This window comes from Eubalaena glacialis, chromosome 1 (genome assembly GCF_028564815.1).
Source record: "Eubalaena glacialis isolate mEubGla1 chromosome 1, mEubGla1.1.hap2.+ XY, whole genome shotgun sequence".
Taxonomy (NCBI): Eukaryota; Metazoa; Chordata; class Mammalia; order Artiodactyla; family Balaenidae; genus Eubalaena; species Eubalaena glacialis.
Window position 1 is genome coordinate 210,451,264 of NC_083716.1, and position 20,076 is coordinate 210,471,339.

The following is a 20,076-nucleotide window of genomic DNA, read 5'->3' on the forward strand; positions in this document are numbered from 1 at the left end:
TTATAAATCAGAAGATGAAGAAATCTATTATTAACATAAAAAAGGTTCAGCTGATCTCTGGTCCCATCACCCCAATAGATAAACACAGCTCATGTCCAGGTCTGTTTCTCTCTTATTTTTACTCTCAAAAGTGAGAGGCTGGTCTTAGAACCTGCTGTTTCTTGAGTCATTTTAAAAACATAGCATAAGTTAATCAAAAGGTTAAAATAAAATGCACATGATATCAGAGCTAGCCTTTTAACATAACATAATCAAGAATTTGGTGTATTTATACAACAGAGACGATGAGAAAGTAACTCCAATACCCTCAACTAAATAAATCATATTTCTACCATACATTGTTACCTTTTTCTCTTTTTACCTAAGCACACATTCATCTCTCTCACACACGTGCCCCCAATGTATATTTTTGCATGTGTGTAAAAGCACAGACATATACATGCACACAAGTACTTTAATTCTATTTTTAAGTCACAGTGGGAATTCCTTAGTGAGGAGGGATAAAAAGTTCCTGAATAAGACACTGAGAACATCTAGATTTATTATTTTCTCTATTTTACTTCCCAACTTAACTGTAATTAAAGAATAAATCCATAGGAAATAAAAGAGGTTTTAAAAACTTAGTTTACAAATTCCAGCTACAGTAGTTGGGAGCTTTACTTGATCTATGTATTTCTATTTACCCTGTAACTAAGCTTCTAGCCATCGTAAGTGTAAACCACAGATCATTTACTAAAGAGACATCATTCTCAACAGTTCTATGAGCAGTAATAAATGGTCTAAAGGTGTTCTATGTTTTGAGGCCCCAGGATATCCTTTTATTTTATATATCTGCAAGGTAGCAAAGGATAGCTATACACCTTGACACGGCAGAGATCCAGTGTAAAAAGGTGCTTCACTAGTTTGTTTTGTCAAAAAAAAAAAAAAAAGCTCATATATAATTTTTTAGCTATTAAACACATAGGCAACATAATTCATTACACTCAATACAGCTTTAGTATAAAACTTATAATTTATGAGGTGATGTTAATAGTATAAATTAATATACCTTTTCTCTTAAAATCTACAATAAGTATTCTGAAAGCACATTGGGGAAGGAAATTTTTAAATAAAAGTTTTAAAGCTGTGCGTGGTGGGAAAGGATTCTGTATGCTGAGGCTGAGATGAGAGCCTGAAGGAGAAGGAAAAGCGTCCCATGCAAGACACCGTGGGCTACGAAACCAAATGTTTTCTCTTTCTTGCGCTCTCTTCAATGATGAGTCACCTTTAGTTTCTTTTAAAACTATTTTCTTGTTTTAAAAACTGCCCTAATTTCCACAAGGAATCCCTGAGACATACTCAACACTACACAGTGAAAAGAACTATCACTGTTGAGAGGAACTGATTCAACCCTTCAGAGCAGATGAAGACACCGTCACAAGCACCAAACCTCCCATCCCTTCCACACTCCTCGGCTGCAGCCTACTGTACCTCAACAACGCAGGGTGGAGTCATTTCAGGGCAAATCAGTCTATTCCCCAAGTAAAAGCAAGGGTGGCATTTAGCTGCATTAGAGCCTTCTGCACTGCATGTTGAAAATTTTTCCAAGGGTAACTTTGGGTGCATATAGAGCTTACTTCAGTGGTCCCCAGCTTAAAAAAACAAACAAAAACAAAAACCAAGTGAAAGAAGGGGATTCTATTACTCTTAGGCCAGGAGCAGTACAGATCGTGTGTGTGTGCGTGTGTGTGTGTGTGTGTGCGTACTTCAGTGCCGGGTGTGGGCTGAGCAAGCAGGCAGAAGGGAAAACAGAAGGAAAGCTGTGCTGCCCTACATTGCTAAGAGTTAGACAGGTTTTCTCCAATAAGACTGTTTTTGGACTGAACTTCAGATCACCAAAACCCTGCCACTCAAAAGTAGCCAAACATCCCCAAGATTTGGGAACCTGGGGTAAAAAAAGTCATTCCAAGTTTGTTCTCTTCTTCTCTCTCTGAAATGCCACGTTTCTTTTTATTTGCTCTGTATCACAGTGCAGAGAGGAAAGCTAACAAAAAATAAGAGCTGGAGTGAAAAGAGAATTTTTGCTATTTAGAAATAAGGCTAAGTTTGACCCACAATTTTCGCATTAATGACACCGGTCATTAGGAGAGACATAATTATTCATTTATGTTTTTTTTATGTTTTCTTTCCTAACTCACTGGTTAGGAAAGAAGAAAACGCTTAACGGATATCCAACTATGTCCTTCACTGATATCTTATTACACATCTTTTGAAAGGTGGCATTTAAAAAATGCTACTTTAATCTACTGAACATGGATTTTGGATCCCTCCAGAATATGATATTGGAAAGCTTTATAAAGTTCAGAATATTAAGAAGTCATTACATTGTTTTACTTTTCTATAGAATGCCCATGAAAATTCAGTTGTTTTCAATGTATTGAGAGGAAAACAAAAAAAAAAAATCTACGTTCTATCACATATATAGTCCCACCCCCCCCACCCCATCCTCAAGAAATATATTTCTTGTCAGGAAAGAAATCCTTGGAGCGATGTAGGTGTCTGTGATGAAAGATCTGGTATGACTACATTTTCTTCCAGGGAATCCTTTAAATTGCCTCATTAAACTGCAGAGTTCTGTTGACCATTTAAAAGACCACTGTATTATTCTATATATACCAGATTAAAAACAGAATTTAATAGAATGTTAAAAGAAGGCTAAAAAGAAAAAGGATGAAGAAACTGGAAACGAGACACCTAAACAAAATTTAAAGGAATTTCTAACGCTGTAACTTGAACTGGTTAACTGCTGTTAACATCCTCGTCTTCTTGCGATACCATCCACAGCAATCTTATGAACTAACGTGAAGAAAAGGCAACGTGCCCCACACAAGCACTGCCGATGAAGCTACCACCCGTCACCGCCACTCCCACCATGCAGGGGCACAGGAAGGGCTGCGGGCAGGTATCAGTGAATTCACAGGATGGGCGTGACCTACAGAGGCTCAAATTCTAGCGCCCAGTGATAAAAGCCCAACGGTAAAGGTCAATAGAAATATACATTTCCTCATGTAAGAAGCAAATTGTACAGCTAGGGCATCTGCATGTATCACGGACACTGTTTCCTTCCAAATCGAGGAACTGTCTTTGCCTCTGTGGATTATGATCACTGACTGAGAACGAGCTCTGATAAGGAAAAGCTTTAGTGTTAGTCACAGAAAGTGATGATTCTTAACTTGCGGTTGAGAGGTTGGGCTTATTTAAGAAATAAATCTTATAAATAACTATTTGGCAAAGATAAAGTATTAGCTTTCGTTAGCCTTAAACTGCTCAAGACAATAACTACAATTTTAAGGAAAAGAAAAAAATTTTTTTCCAACTTTATCTCCATACCTACTATTTGCTTCTCATTAAATTATACTCTTTTCATGGAAGGACACTAGACACGCCATACTGCCTGCCAACATGAAATTGCTCAGGAAGTCATTTATGAAGCAGTTCTATCTCACATGGTAGGTTACTAGAGAAAATAATCCTTTGCCATATAAGCTATGCGACGATAATTAGAAAATTTTTCCATTGCATAGTCTGTCACTTGGTGGGTTAAATGTAATTGCTATTTACTATTGCGAATTGTTTACTAACTACATAACCTACCCAGATGTGCAAATTGCTAAGCCATTTGTACAGAAGAAAAACAATGTCTTAAGTACTTTAACTAAAATAATACTAACAATTATGCAGAGGGTGTAAAGGAGAAAAACACATCTTTCCTTCGGATGCTACAGATCACAGCCAGTGAATATTATACATTAGAATGGAATTCAGATTCTCAGAGCACAGAATGTATCCATTAACTGCAGCAACTTTGTAAATTAAATCACATTAACACAATCTAACTGGCCTTTATAAATGGTCCCAAAGTACTGCAGAAACAGAGTGAACCTTCTTTGCCACTATTTCTCATGAGTTTAACACTAGAATGAAAGCTAGTAGCCACCTAATTAGATAGAACCTTATATAAAATTTGTTTTTGATTCCAGTATTGCCTTATTATAGAATAAGTGCTATTTTAAAAGACACTGATTTTCATATTTCTGGAGTAAAAGACACATCCTTCCTTTCTTTACATATTAATAGCAAACCTACTACTAATAGACTAGAATTGCTCCATTAGCTAAAAGAACAACATTAACAGATATCTCTGGGTTCACAGATGTTCTTCTCTCTTCCAAAAAGGGACTCACATGAAACAGCAAGAGCAAACAAATCGCAAGCTCGGATATTTGTTTTGAAGTAGACGAAACGAGAAGAAAAATTTGTTTTTTTGCTAACTCCTCAAACCTACACTGGTACTTTCTACGGGTGCCCTTTCTTCAGCTATCATCGTGGGCATCTACACAAAAATGAATTTACTCAAAGTTTTTGGTGTGAAGCTGTAACTGGCAACATTCCTGATCATTTCATGCCTCCTTACCAGAAAGCAGAAAAGGGCTTAAAAATGCACAGAAAACAGAAAATTGCAAACAATAAAATGTGCAACTTACTGCAAACTCAGTTTTGATAACTGAAGAATTTTAAGCAGCTACCACGAGGGACAAATAGCCAGAAAAATTCAGATCGACGTCCCATGACTTGCCCTTCACTGTCAAAGAAGGGCTGATGAGAAAGTCAATGTGTATGTACCACTTTTACCTCAATAAAAAAGAAAGTCAATGGGCTGCTCTGCTACAACCTTTAATTAGTACACAATGGAGACGGAATCGAATCACTGGGAATGGACAGTTATCTCGTGATGATTATAATGGGATGTGAAGAGTTTAGCAAACTAAATGACACTTTTGAGCAGAGGCAACTACTCATAATCATTTCATTACAGTACATTAAAATAAAAAAGCTTACTAACATAGGTTCACAGGTGAAAAATATTCAAATGATCTCTTCTCACCCTTCAGAATAGAAATTTACGGTGCTACCAAATATAATTTTGCTTTGTGACATCATTTTATAATTTAGAAATTTCTCAATCTGCAAAAAAGGCAAAGCTATTAAAAAATAAATCTTCCAATCAATTATCATGATAAAAAAAAAAAAAAACTAAATATATTACAAACATATTTTTGGCCCACAAAAAGAAACTTCAATAAATACAAAATAGGGCATATAATGATTTCATACAGTCATGTGACATTTCCCCTCCATAATCTCAGGCACGTTTTATCTGCATAATGCCTGCTGATTACCATCATTCCTTTAAAAAGCAGAGAAAGAAAAGCTTTCAAAAGAAGGGACTGGTTAGAATTAGCATGGCATAAAGAGAATACATATAGGAAGTAGGAAAATACATCCAAATCTTTACCTATTGAAAAGGAATTAAGATCAAATATTCCCTGACAAATGAATTATTATATCACATCATTAATAGATATGTTCTCTCTACTCATCTTAAAATATATATATGTAAATTAGACTAGACTCAGGTATAAATAGCCAATGGTATCTCAAGGGACAGTGAAACTTCTCAGCAAAAGCAGAGCACAGATGCCTTTAAAATCTAGTTCCACCCTTGGGCGGGGGGATCGGGGGTCGGGGAGAAGGCAGGTAAAAAGAAACCTCACATATTCATTTCATAGTCACCAACTTACTAAACTATCCAATATGATTTTTAACCCTAAAGTTCTGGTACTTAAAAAAAAAAATTTCCCCAAACTTAAACCTAAATACTTAAATTATTTTAAAAGTACCAAAGGGTGGGTAAAATTTATGTCTAATTTCCATATTCTGCTTTGAAAGAAACTTTAAAATGTGTATCCTTCAGATATTACACATCACTTCACAACTGGTACATTGATTCTACAAGTGTCTTCAACATTTTACAAATCTTACCAAAGAATCACTACTGTAAACATGAAAAACTCAAAAGCAAAAGATGGATCAAGGAGTTCACAGATCCCATCTTTCCAAACCTATCTGACCTATCCTGCTTTTCACATCAAAACATTTTAATTACATCTTGCAAACATATTCCATGGAAGAGGGATTTAGAAACAAACGCATGTCTAAAAAGGCAATATAACCAACCACCAGATCTCAGAATCGCAGCAACCCCGCAGTCCCTCCAGGCAAGCTTTTCAAGACATCTGCAGGGCACTGACATGAATTCAGCTTTTTGTGTTCTGGGCTAACTTAGCAGAAAAGGGTTGTGCTATTCACGCCACCAGACCACCACCCTTCTCCATTCAGGAAAGTCGGTTAACTCAGTGGGAAAGAATGACCAACCTTATCAGGGTTGTGAGATGTGGGAAAGGAGAAGAGCCTTCTACTCATTAGGAAAGAAAAAAAAATAACAATGGGACAGCTGCTTCCTGCCCTGCACAAAAACACACGCGTGGGTGCACACATACACACAGGCAGTCAAAAGACTAATTTTTTTCTTTTTAATTAAACATGATCACAATTAGGAATGGAATCCTGGCCTCACGTGATGTTTAGCAGTTGGTGCTAAGTCAGAGCCTTGATCTGCCTCTACACACCGTTTGCCGTCTCTTACACAGGAACTCGATGAATAGGCTCATTCTATTTAGAACCACCTATGTAAAGACCTGGTATTAGAATGGAAAGCATTGATCTGAATACTAGGAAATAGTAAAGGGCACTGGTAATCTGAGGTATCTTTCACTTCTAGGACTTGCTGCTAAAAGTCGATTCTATCCAGTCACTGTGCTGAGCCACTAAGGAAACCATTGGGGGAGAGTGGACCTGCCAGGAGGGAATGAGCACCAGTGCGGAGGAGCACATGTGAACACTGAAGCGAGGTCCACTGCGGGGTAACTTGCTTAACTGGAAAAGGGAGTTCTCCTCTAGTCCCCATCTGTTATTTTTAAAATCTTCTTTAGGAAAAGGGGAGAGGGGTGATAAAGAGGAAAACAAGATAGAAAACACCAGGTTCCCCACCTGCCTGCAAGCACACAGATACGCTCAGTTAGGGGAGGTAAAGGGAGAAGATGCATTATTGGTACTTGTAGCTGTGGCACCTGTCACTGTGAAGCCTGTGGGAGGCGCTATTGAGCTGTGGCTGGGCTGCAGGTCCTTGGGGATGCCACTGTGAGAACTCAGCTGGTGGCCGAAGGCTGCGCTGAACTGAGGGAGTTGCTGCTTGGGAGAGGTGGAGGCCAGCAGTTCAGCAGAAGGCCCCATGCCACTGAAGCTGGTCTGCGGTAACCCCGGAAGCACACTGGAGCTGCTGGGGGTCACAGTGGCGAAGGCAGGCTGTGTGGTCTCTGAGTTCGAAGTGGTGGGTGGTGTGGACAGGGAAGTGGAAAGAAGATGTCCATCTGCGCCGAGAAGGTTGCTAAATGGAGAGGGATCTCCGAGGCTGACAGGGAGATTGCCCCAGTGAGTCCTGGGGTTTACGACTCCTCCAAGTGGCACCTCAAGTTGGGTTGGGAGCAAGTGCTGCGCCATGATGGGCATCTCTGCTGAAAAGGTAGCTGCCATGTTATCACCAGAGTAAGATGTTGTGTGGGGAGAGGTGATATGGTCACTGTAGGGGGACGGCACGTGCTCGCTGTCATAATGGCTTCCATGGGGCGAGGAGTGTGAATGATCACTGCTGTATTGCTGTCGTGAGGTGATTAGGTCGTCTGCCTTGCTCAGCAGCTGGGCAGGATGTGGCCTCTGGGAGGCATGGCTGCCATCATGAAGTCCATGAAACTGTCCTGGGAAGGCTCTCTCCCCAAGTGCACTCTGGCTGATCAGAGTGGCAGAAGTAAGGCCAACGTTGGCTGGGGCAGAGAACTGCCCCTGGATCTGCCCTGCCAGGGGTGTAGGTGGGTTAGACAAGGTAGCAGAACGGAGCAGGTTCTCATCCAGCTCTAGACTAGGAAAATTGTCGTGTACTATACGCCCATTCAGCAGCTCCCCCAGGTCCGCGTTTACCTCTCGGCTCAGGGACTGAATTCCTGAAGCTCCAGTCCCTGTGGAGAACACCCCTATTCCTCTGTCTGACAACTCCTGGACGGGTACACCGTCTGACTGGGTGAGCACCCCGATGGTACTCAGGCACTCGAGAGAAGTCACGGCCTGCAAGGCCCGTTCGAGCTCCTCGGCCTCTTCGGTGGTGGGGAGGAGATCCCCGTTCTTGCCTGAGTAAACGAGAGCCAGCAACAGTCAGCAGAGCTTTCAGCGCCCCCGACCACAAAAATCGTACGGCGGAATCATTGGTAACAATATTCTATTAAGGATCGGATGGAAAGGAAAAAGTGAAACATTCGGCTGCAGGACAGGTGTGAGGGGTGAAGCTGTCCCGGCCTGAATCGCACCTTCCGCTCGTTTACAGCACCATCAGAAGCCATCTGAGCAAAGTGTGCGGTGCTTAGGAGTCTAAGCGTTACCAGTTTAAAACCCAGGTGACTATCTGATTCCACGTATGTTTTTACCCGAAGTTATATTAACGTCATTAAAGCGGAAAACACGTCAATCAGTTCGGATCTGAGACAAAAGGCTGTGCGGGAGGAGCCGCCTTTGTGCCTCTACTCCTGGGCTCTTCCAGCTGGAAGGGCAGCTGTGAGGCCCAGAATACAGAGCTCACGTGCGTACTTCAGCGCAACACCAAGCACTCAGCTCGCTTCATAGGTTACCTTTAGAAATGCTTCTGCCTTACTCTCTACTCTTCCCCTCTCACCCTTCGCCCATTTCTAAGTGATCTTCACAAAATGGAAGTCACAGGCCTCGCTGATTTCATTTCCAATATAAAAAATCCATTGTTAGGAACTTGACTGATCACCCCCCAAATATCCAGTTTTTAATGGTGAAAGAAACCTTCTAAGAGTATAAAAGATTTCCCCTGAAAGCACTAGAGAATTGGCGGTATTAAGTCAACTTTGTTCTGGAAAAGTGCACTTCAACTGAAGTACAGGGTGGGGTATTAAAATGAGGACAAGTTCTGAAAGGTATCAATAAACTCAAATTTAAAATGTCTTTGTGCAAAAATAAACGGAAGTAGGTGCCTTCCCTGGCGGTCCAGTGGTTGGGACTTAGGGCTTTCACTGCCGCGGCCCCGCGTTCAATCCCTGGTCGGGGAACTAAGATCCCGCGTGCTGCGCGGTGCGGCCAAAGATAATAAACAAGTAAAGGAACAAAGTTATAAACCTAGCTCTCAAATGTACTGATCCACTAAGGCTAGGATATCAGTTTAAAAACTGTACATGCCTCACCTTCTAAAAAGAGTAAAACAGTCTTAGTGCTTTACCTTTCCCGTCTCTGGTGAAAGACGTTACACGTGAGGAGGGATACTCCAAACATCTCTCAAAAAAGTTACCTCCCCCTTTAAAAAACTCATTTTAAAAACCAGTTTTCGCCAATCAAAACATTGACCATACCTTCAAAAAAATCAAAATCTTGTAAGTCATCAGGTAGCCGCGGCAGGACGTCTGAAAAGTCCTCCTGGTTCAATTCCAAGTCATGTGGAATGTCAGTGATCTCATTGGCAATGTCATCCGGCAGCTCATCAGCACTCAGCTCTGGCGTGGACGGGCTCCTGGGGAAGACGACACGATTGGCCCCGCCCCCTCCCCACTTGACCGCCACACCAGTGTCCGCGAGTCAAGTCTGTCGATGCAAAACCGGAAAATCCTAACTCAAAATGTCTCCCTTCCTACTTTAAGAGAAGGAAATCGGAAACCAAAACGACAGACCTCGCCGTATGCAGTTACACACTTCTACAACGCTTACCCATGTATTAAGAGAAGACAACCATTTGGAGGTAACTATTTTTACTGCAAATTAGTAGAATGAATGACAATTTGGTGCACTAGTAAAATGAATTACAAATTGGTATATCAAGTGTGTCTTAGTACTTTCTAGTAGAATTTAAAATCTGGTCAAAATAATAATTAAAAAAAAAAAAAAAAAAAAAAGAAACAGGGCTTCCCTGGTGGCGCACCGGTTAAGAACCCGCTTGTGCCAATGCAGGGGACACGCGTTCGAGCCCTGGTCCGGGAAGATGCCACATGCCGCGGGGCAACTAAGCCCGGGCGCCACAGCTACTGAGCCTGCGCTCTAGAGCCTGTGCTCCGCAATAAGAGAAGCCACCGCAATGAGAAGCCCGCGCACCACGACAAAGAGTAGCCCCCACTCGCCGCAACTAGAGGAAGCCCGCGCACAGCAATGAAGACCCAGTGCAGCCAAAATAAATAAATAAATAAATAATAAATGAATGAATGAATGAATAAATAAATAAATTTTAAAAAATGAAACAGATAAAACTGGGATGTTTAGCTGAAACAGAAGCCTCATTCATCTGGTCAAAATGCTTATTACCCCTGCCAAAATTAATAATGCATCAGATTTCTGATGGAATATTTCTGTTGGAACATATATGGAATTTCTGTTGAAATAGAAAAATCTGAGAGTAGTCAATTAAATTCCCAATATCAGCATTTGCTCTCTTGGTTATCAAAAGCTTTGCTTCAGATCTAACCCCATCAGATATTTTGTAAAAACTCATACTGAAAACTACAAAGTCTAGGCTTATATACCAATTGGTTCCTTTAGCCTACTTCCAACACTAGAAAAGTAAATGAAGCCAGATATTCTGAGAACAATCAGAACACGTAAAGGAGATGTAAACTCTGGCGCCATCACTGACCGGATGTGAGAGGCCTCCACTGGCAGTGAGACGCTGGTGGGCATGCTGAGGTTCCCCTGAGGAACTGCAGGGGGAATGGGTTTTTGGGGTCGACGAGGTCCACGCCTTCTCTTCTTCTTGTGTTTTTTGGTAAGTGCAGGAGGCTTGGTTTTTTTCCTGGGTTTCCTCTGCTGCTGGTGCTGAACTTTACGGGAGCTATCTCCTCTCAAGAAATTATCCTTTGGAATGAATAAATGGGTATTTTTAAACTGAGATTATTTGGGAAAAACCAAACAACTATCTGAAAAAAATACTTATATCTCTTAAAATTCTATACAGTGCCTAAAACTATGTATAACGATAATTAAATGAGTAAGAAATTCATTTTAAAATTTAATTCAAATCAATTCAATATATACATATAGCTCATCCCACATTTACAGGCATTGTCATAGGTGCTGTAGTATAAAAAATTGAATAAAATTTGATTTGTGCTCTCAAAGAACTTAGTCTCCCATGGGAAAAACATGACTACAAGGATACATAAATACAGTAGAAAAAACTGGGCAATAATGATATAAACACCTTCTAAGGGTACACAAAAGGAAAATCCTGTATTTGTAGTTATGTGAGATTAAAGGATAAACAGGATTTTAAGTTGTTGGGATAAGGGGGAAGATCATTCTAGGCTAAAGGAAATGGCACAAACAGACAGAAAGGACAGCAAATAATTGGGTATGACTATTGCTCGGGGTATAATGGAGGACAAAATATAAAAGTAAGCTCTAAAGAAGTCTGGAACCAGATCCTGTATGACTTTGAATACTCTGTTAAGGATTTTAAACTTTATTTTATAGGCAATGGGAAATGATTTTTGATGACAGGAGTACATGTTTTAAAAGGATTAACTATCCTGGTAGCAACGTAAAGGGATAAAGAGAAGAGGCAAGTGAGTGGAGGAAATAGTTCCAATCACAGGGCTATTTCAACAAGTATTACGAGACTGATAAATAGCTGAGGGCAAAGTGAGCAGGAATGGAAAATCGAGGGCCTGTTGAGAGAGAATTCTCAAGATGTGACAGCTCCTTGGATGTGGTGAGGATGAGGGGAATATAAAATTCTCAAATGTGTCCAGGATTTCTAGTTGAGGTGATTGTTAGGGGATAATGCCATTAGTTGGGATACAGAACACAGCAGAATAAACAGAATCAGGAAAAAAGTTAAGGAATTCAGCTGGGCTCAGATAGAGTTTGAGGTGTGAAGACGTCCAGGGAGGCAGGAGAAAACCGTATCTGGTGCACAGGAAGGAAGACAGGGATGGAGATGGAGACCTGGAAGTCGTGACACAGAAAAGTCCTTCAAATAGTTTACAGGGACCAGGGAGACATGGTAAAGAGAGAAGACAGTGGGCACACAGCTTTATAAAACTGTTGCAATTAAGTGAGGAGGCAAAGGAAGAAGAACCAGGAAGGAATAAGAAACCTGCACTACAACTAGCTTTCTTCAGCTAGTACCCTTAAATCTGAAGACCCAGATGCACATTTTACTCTCTCTACAATCGGAAAGCATTTTACAATGACGGCATATTATTACTGCCGTCAGCCAGGTGATGGTCATTACAGTTGGTGCTGCCTACATGTTCAAAGTTGGTCATAGCTCTTTGTACTGTCGTTGTTTGAATGAAGGTATGTGCATTGTTGGTTTTTCATGCAGACGAAAAACTGCTGTGTATGCAGAAAGGCACAAAAAGCGGCAGTGTATAAAACTGTTACTGGTGAAGCAAATATTCATTATTGAAGAACTGACCACAATCCCCCCCACCCACCTTTTTATTGCAAAGCAACAACCAAATGAAAAAGGAAAATAATCCACAAAGTGGACAAAGCTGTGTTATAGTAGATGTATGTAGAAAATACTGCCTATCACACACCAAGAATTAGCTGAAACCAGGAGCGCTATAGAAGATAAAAATATCTATGTCCATCTAAGACTAAAAAAGCTATTTTGGTAAGTATAAAATAAAAATTTTAAGCGATGAAAATGCACTGTGCAACATTTTTTCCTTCTTGGTGGTATATAAAACAATCGTGGTTTTTACGATTGATGTCACCTTTGAGTTGATGAACTCAGTAATAACTCTTATAATCAAATACATAAAAAGATCTGAAGACTAATAATTATCACTAGCATCAAACAAAGTCAAAGCAAGAAAGAATAAAATTAAGCATAAATTCAGGAAATCTAAAAGATGTTTAGTCCCAGACAAATACTTGAATCCAAACACAATTACAGACTCAAAAGTCACAAATTTAGAAAACAACAAAAAAGAGGCTGCTTCCCAGCCTCTGTAATTCCTTTTGGTTCAACACTTGACATCTCCTTTTTTTATGCCCACTGTGTGACTGAATAAATAGTGAATAAGCAGCTACTAGTACCCACCAGGTGCTGGCATCCATTCCAGGATTTCCCTCTAGAACCAGTGTGAATCTTGAGCAAGAGGGAGGAAGTAGAGCTCTAGCTCTACTGGTTCTGCTTCCAGGCTTCTGTCTTACTCTCTTAGGCTTATGCTGTGTAGCCAGGCAACGTTTTTGGTAACGTGCCAGCTCCTCCACACAGAAGTGCCCATGACTGAGACCCTGCCTGGCTCTTGGTATTCCCTTACTTAGCTCCTCCAGAGAGCACCTGTGTCCTAGAGGCTTTCCTAATAAGGCCAACTGTTCATTTACCTACACTACTTACAAACACTGTTCTCTCCCAGCATTCTCACTGTCCCATTCTACTTCTATGCAGGACAACGCATTTAGTAACTTACCATCTGTTGCATGGTCTCATACCTGTTGAATACCATGTTCTGTCTGCCAGCCTGGACCTCGGGCAGCTCTAGCCTCTTCTACCAATGGCTGTCCTATCAAGTGGCTGAGTCCAGTTCAGAATCTCACCCCTCTCCCCCACAAGCCATGTGCCTAACCGATAATTTATTCAACAATTACTTATGGAGCATCTTTGTTTCAAGCACTGGGGATATAGTAGCATTGAACAAAAAAATGTTCCTGCCTTTGTGAAGTTTACATTCTAGTAGGGGGATTCAGACAATAAACAAACTAATTAATAAATAATTTAGGCAAATACAAACGTTAGGAAGAAAAATAAGGTAGAGTACGAGGATAAAAAGTAGCAGGGTAGAGGGGAGGCAGAAATGAACTGACACTTGATCAGAAACCTGAATGAAATGAAGGAGTGAGACATGGAGAATCTGGGGAAAGAACACTCCAGGAAAAGAGAAAAACAAGCAGAAAGTCCCTGAGGTGGGAGCATACTTAGAGTGTTTAAGAAAGAGCAAGAAGGCCAATGTTGCTGGAGCTGTGGAAGTGAGGAGAGGGTATAAGACGAAGCTGGAGAGGCTGCCAGGGCCACATCAGGAAATGCCTCATAGGCATGGTAAGAATTTCGGATTGGATTCTAGATGCGATGGGAAGCCACTGGAAAGTTTTGATCAGGGAACTAAAATGATCAGATGTATATTCTAAAAGGCCTGCTCTAAAGGCTACATACTGAATGATTCCATTTAGAAGACATTCTGGAAAATGTAAAATTATACGGACAGAAACACATCAGTGGGGAGAGAAAAGGGCTGACTACAAAGGGCAGCACGAGAGACTTTTGGGGGTGATGGAATGATTCTGTATCTTGATTATGTATCTGTATGCATGTCAAAATTCATAGTACTGAACACTAAAAAGAGTGAACTTTACTATATGTAAATTCAAAGACAGTGGGACCCACATGCATAGTCTACCCTGGCTGATACGTGAGCAACACATCCGGGCACAGGGGGCATGGCAGGAAGAAGGGAGACTAATCAGGAGACTATTACAATAATGTAGGCAAAGATGATGGTAGCCAAGGCTAAAATGGTAGCAGCGAAGTTGGTAAAATGTGTGTGAATTCAAGATATAGTCTGAAAGTAGAGCCATGAGATTTGCACAGTTTTTATCACCCAGTGTTAGTCTCTCACTGGGGGACGGATGGAATACAAGTGTTTGCTCTACTCTTATGTAATTTTTAACTTAAAAATAGCTCAAACTAGTGTCAGATTCTACAACTGCCTTCAGAGAGAAAGCCATCTGTATCGTATTGTAGAAACTTTGCATTGAAAATAACTTTTAAAAACCTGATTAATATTATTTTATACTGTATTTTTATTTTACATTATTATATAAAATATATATTATTTGATGACTAATTTTATTATACTAATTCAACCTTCTGTTTGCCTGGCTGAATCTACCTAAGTAGGAATGTTTAACCAGCTGAAAAGTATAAACTGCTTTCAATTTCTTTAGAAGCATTCACATAAAAACTGTTATACTAATCATCAACTCACTAAATCAATAAAGCAGATCCTAAAGTACAGCCTCCCTATTTAACAATATTTTCCTAGTCTTATTAGAAGTATGATGGAATGGTATAACTTTAAAACCAACATTTACAACCAGGATCATTTACTTCAGTGGTTTGAAAGCTACAGTGCCCGTATTACCAAGGGTCTGTGAAATCATCAATGAAGGTCCACAAAAGTGGTTCAAAAAACATATGGAAGTCATTCTTTAACCGTGATAAAACCTCAATAAGCTAACAAAAATGTCTATATTTTAAATGTTTTAAAATTAAAATGGGAAAGTAATTATTCAATATTTGTATACGTAGTTTAGTATACAACTTTTCAAAATATATGGTCCATAAAGGAAATCTAGAAAACAAAACAGGTTCTTAGAGAAGAAGCCGGTAAACTTCATACACGGCAACTGAGGTCTAGAAAGGGTGACTCATTAGTCCATGTTATACCTATAGCTAGTGGCAAAGCCAGGACCCCAGTGTTACACTACTAAGTCCTGTCCAATGGCCACTTGGTTACCCTGATGCATCCCTGCAAACTAAAATATGCTCATAGCAGGTAAGAGTTGTCTTATTCAACTTTTTAATACATAGGTACCTAGCACAATACCTTGCAAATAGCAGAACAACTCAGTAAGAGTCTGACGGGTGAAATGCATTTATTTTAAGTGATTATATAATTCAGGTAGTTCACTAATTCAGACTTTTCTCTCCAAATTATTCTGAATTAATCAGGGCTTACGCTACCAGCATTAACTAAAGCAATAATTAAGTCCAATGGAATTATAATAAGGGTTGGCTTTTGGCTGAAATTTCATCAAATATCCAAGACATTCGCAGAATTATATATAAGAAAAGCAAAATCCTAGAGAAATGGAGCAAAGAAAGATCTTGGGAAATCTGCCTATGTATAAGAAAATGTATCTTGAGGAGAAGAGAAGTATAGACTAGGTATAGATAATAAACAAAATGACCACATCTAACTAACTACTAAATACTTTCTAGAACGGTGTTTTTTTTCAGTGAGGGTATACAATTAATTCAATAGGTTATGACCAGCATTTTTTTTTTTTTTAGTGAAATAGAAGAGACTACAAAATATGAGGTACTAAAAGAGTATTGTTTCACAAAACTTGTTTCAGTGATTTACATACACATATAGTTTGTACTAAGTCATAAAATATTTCCTACTCTGGACAGCTATCAAAACTTTGAAAGCCTCAAGCTATTACATATAGGATGGATAAACAAGTTCCTACTGTACAGCACAGGGAACTGGATTCAATATCCTGTGAAAACCATAATGAAAAAGAATATGAAAAAGAGTATGTATATACATATATGTATAACTGAGTCACTTTGCTGTACAGAAGAAATTAACACAACATTGTAAATCAACTATACTTCAATACAATTTAAAAAATATATATATAAACTTTGAACGCCTCTGTTGCAGAAAATAAAATTTGAACTTACCATTTTTTTGGCATGTTCTTCACACAGAGGTGTCTGGTGTGTAATGTCAAAAACGGGCACAGAGCACTGCTGTCCATCTGCAAACTTGGCCGTGCAACTTGAGAAGAGTTGCTGAGAGCGGTTCAAGAGGATATCTGGGGTTTTTTTTAAGTTAGGAATAAAATACACTGAAACCATTTAATTTTTCGAGCTCTACATAAAATTTGTTTCTTCCCTAACTTGTGCTTAGTAAGTATAAATTTTATTATCTATAAAAGCTAAAGAACCAACCCAACTACTAATAATAGAAAAATGATAATAGTTGAGCTTATCATCTTTATTTCTCAGAATATACTTCTGAAGGAGTCTATTTTGCTAATGAGCTTCTAACATGAGTCTCCCATTGTGATTTATGGCCATTGTGATTTCTGTTATTTGGAGAAGCAGGGTCATTTCCTTCCTAACACACTGACTCCTAAAAGTTCCACTGTGATGATTAAAAACAAACAAACAAAAAACTTTCTTTTAAGGAAAATTTCTGCCTAAGATACTCATCAAGAATAAATATTTAAAGATATAATTACAAAAAACTTGACTATCCAAATTTGAATTTTTCATTTCACACTTCCAACACCAAACTCAAACTTATAACTTATGAAAAATTACTTTTAAATCAAAACTGTACTATTAAAATTGGAGCATCAGCTTTTTATCATCGTCATTTTTAAGCATCTATACTTTTAGCCAGCCACTAACTACATTTCCATAGATTTACTTTATATCTATTAAGGAAATACCTTTCATTTTTCCTTTATGATTTTACGGTTAAGGCTATTTATAAAGCCTTTACTGCATAGAAACTACTGCTGAAAAAGCTGTGAAAATACAACACCAAGAACAGAAAGGAAGGCAAAAATCAGAAAAGTAATTGCAACTATATAAATTTTTAAAATGCTACTCAACTTCAAATGTTTAATAAAAGTGAAAGTAATAAGATTTCATAACCAGTCTGAAGCTCCTTAACATAGGTTTTCCTCAAGTATATCCTGTCTTAAGATATCTTCTTTCCTAGTCAGTGATGTTTGTTATCTTTCATTCATCTCAAATCAGCACCATATTCGATAAAAATAGCAAATTAATCCCATAGCAAAAAGTGTACTGTGAAACTGCATAACTTTCTTGGAAGACTAAAAACAGCTTTTGAATAATGGGATTTGACTTTCCCATCAATGAGTGTCATGGTTGCCTCATACAAACTACCTAGAACCACTGGAAGGACCAGAATCCTATTAACAAAATTTATGTAAGTGACAGCCACTGGAAAAACCTACTGCTTGCTGTCAACTTTGCTCATTTTGACATGATTCTTGAATACAGAGTCACAATGATATAAGCAGAAAAAAACTACTCAGAGGACACCAAGAAAATCAGAAGTAATATAAAAATTATTTCCAATATTACAGTTATGATTTCAAAAGTCATTCATCACTTGGCCTAAGAATGAAATATATCACCCCAATGAATTAGTACTTTTCAATGCACACTTGATTTAGTTAAGAGGATACGTTGGAAACAATGTCTGGTGAATGGAAGGGCTTTGTTGGTGCACTGTTCACCCTTCACGGTCCCACTGCATGCTGCTGGCTCCACCTCCTTCAACTTGGTCCGGCTTATGCTAAGGAACAAAAACCACAAAACTGATTTTTAAAAATGGTTTAAGAATCCAGGGCAATTATTTAAATAATGTTACTACTCTGCAACACCCACATTTTTAACTACCTACATTCATTATTTAAATGCAAACATGGCGGCTTCCCTGGTGGCGCAGTGGTTAAGAATCGGCCTGCCAATGCAGGGGACACGGGTTCGAGCGCTGGTCCGGAAGATCCCACGTGCCGCGGAGCAACTAAGCCTGTGCACCACAACTACTGAGCCTGCGCTCTAGAGCCTGCGAGCCACACTACTGAGCCCGCGTGCCACAACTACTGAAGCCCGCGTGCCTAGAGCCCGTGCTCCACAAGAAGAGAAGCCACCGCAGTGAGAAGCCCGCGCACCGCAACGAAGAGTAGTCCCCACTTGACGCAACTAGAGAAAGCCCACATGCAGCAACGAAGACCCAACACAGCCATAAATAAATAAATATATTTTTTTTAAAAAAATGCAAATATGAATTACAATGACCAGTTCCAATACTTCTCCAACCTACTGACAAAACAAATATTACATTATAATTGGTCTCGGCTATGTCTATCTGTTTTTGTTTTTTGTTTGTTTGCTTTTTTAAGTGATATTTTGGTTCCTTTTACTTTACAAAGAGGCAGTAGAGAATAGTGATGAAGACCATGAGACTAGATCAGACAGACCTGGTTCTGAATCTCCGCTCTACCTCTTATTAGCTCTGTGACCTTGGGCAAGTTACTTAGCCTTGCTTAAGCCTCAACTTCCTCACCTGTAAAGTGGAGATAAGAGTACTTCTGGTCGACAGGCAAGCACCAAAAGACATAACACACCTAAAACACTTACCACATACAGTATATAGTATGGTACATAGATAGTAAAGAGTCAATGGTTGTTAGTCACCACTATCATCATCATCATCATTTTTTTTTTTTCAGGTTTTTTTTAACATCTTTACTGGAGTATAATTGCTTTATAATGGTGTGTTAGTTTCTGCTGTATAACAAAGTGAATCAGCTATATGTATACATATATCCCCATATCCCCTCCCTCTTGTGTCTCCCTCCTCCCCTCCCATTCCCACCCCTCTAGGTGGTCACAAAGCACCGAGCTGATCTCCCTGTGCTATGCAGCTGCTTTCCACTAGCCATCTATTTTACATTTGGTAGTGTATATATGTCAATGCTACTCTCTCACTTCGTCCTAGTTTACCCTTCCCCCTCCCCGTGTCCTCAAGTCCATTCTTTACGTCTGCGTCTTTATTCCTGTCCTGCCTCGTCAAGCTGCTAAACAATACATCTGCAGAAAACTTAACCTAATACATGAGGAATGGGATACAGAACAGAAAGCTATGCAGTGAAGAATCTCCTTTCCACCCTTGTCTTGATTTGCTAGTTCCCACTCATTCTATAATAAGCATTCATTTTATTAGTTTGTGATCCTTCCATAGTTTTATACAAACATAAAAACATTTTCAAAATAAACAATATTTAAATTCTTGAAAGTATCAATATAAAAACTATGCTATCTATGTAATTCTATAGAGCGTCACAAACTATTAGGCCTTTACACATGCCTGAGTATGGAAAAAGAATCTACTTAATGCACTGAGTCGTAAGTCAGGCATCAAAAATAAAGAAATATTTTGAATTGTTTCTAATATCTTTCTAAGGATTTAAGTGGAATGATTTACACTAATTAGAGAAGGTCATATAGAATAAGTTACATACGAACTTATTACATAAAATCTAAATAAAAGAATATTTTCATTATAATTGTAACTTTCATATAAACAGTAAATGCAAATAGATGCTGCCAGGTGCTGCCACAGAAGTTGCTTTAATTAAAAGTTCTGCAAGATTTGTCAGATCACAAGAGTGAGGAACTAGGTCATTAAGCCCTGTAAAAAGAATACACATTTTCAAAAAAAAAGAAGCTTTACTATT

The 20,076-nt window shown here is 39.1% G+C and overlaps 1 protein-coding gene across 2 annotated transcripts in view; it reads right to left on the reverse strand.

Annotated features, from left to right (window-relative positions):
* Positions 1 to 5,886: 5,886 nt before the first annotated feature.
* The window catches only part of INO80D (INO80 complex subunit D), a 59,119-nt gene continuing 44,929 nt past the window's right edge, over positions 5,887 to 20,076 (reverse strand). For both annotated transcript variants that reach the window (XM_061186744.1, XM_061186752.1), the window contains exons 6-10: positions 18,019 to 18,128; positions 16,475 to 16,608; positions 10,625 to 10,842; positions 9,357 to 9,514; positions 5,887 to 8,120 (exon numbers count right to left, since the gene is read on the reverse strand). In XM_061186744.1, coding sequence (XP_061042727.1) covers positions 6,955 to 8,120; positions 9,357 to 9,514; positions 10,625 to 10,842; positions 16,475 to 16,608; positions 18,019 to 18,128 — 1,786 coding nt within the window. In that variant the 3' untranslated portion in view covers positions 5,887 to 6,954. The remainder of the gene's footprint in view (positions 8,121 to 9,356; positions 9,515 to 10,624; positions 10,843 to 16,474; positions 16,609 to 18,018; positions 18,129 to 20,076) is intronic.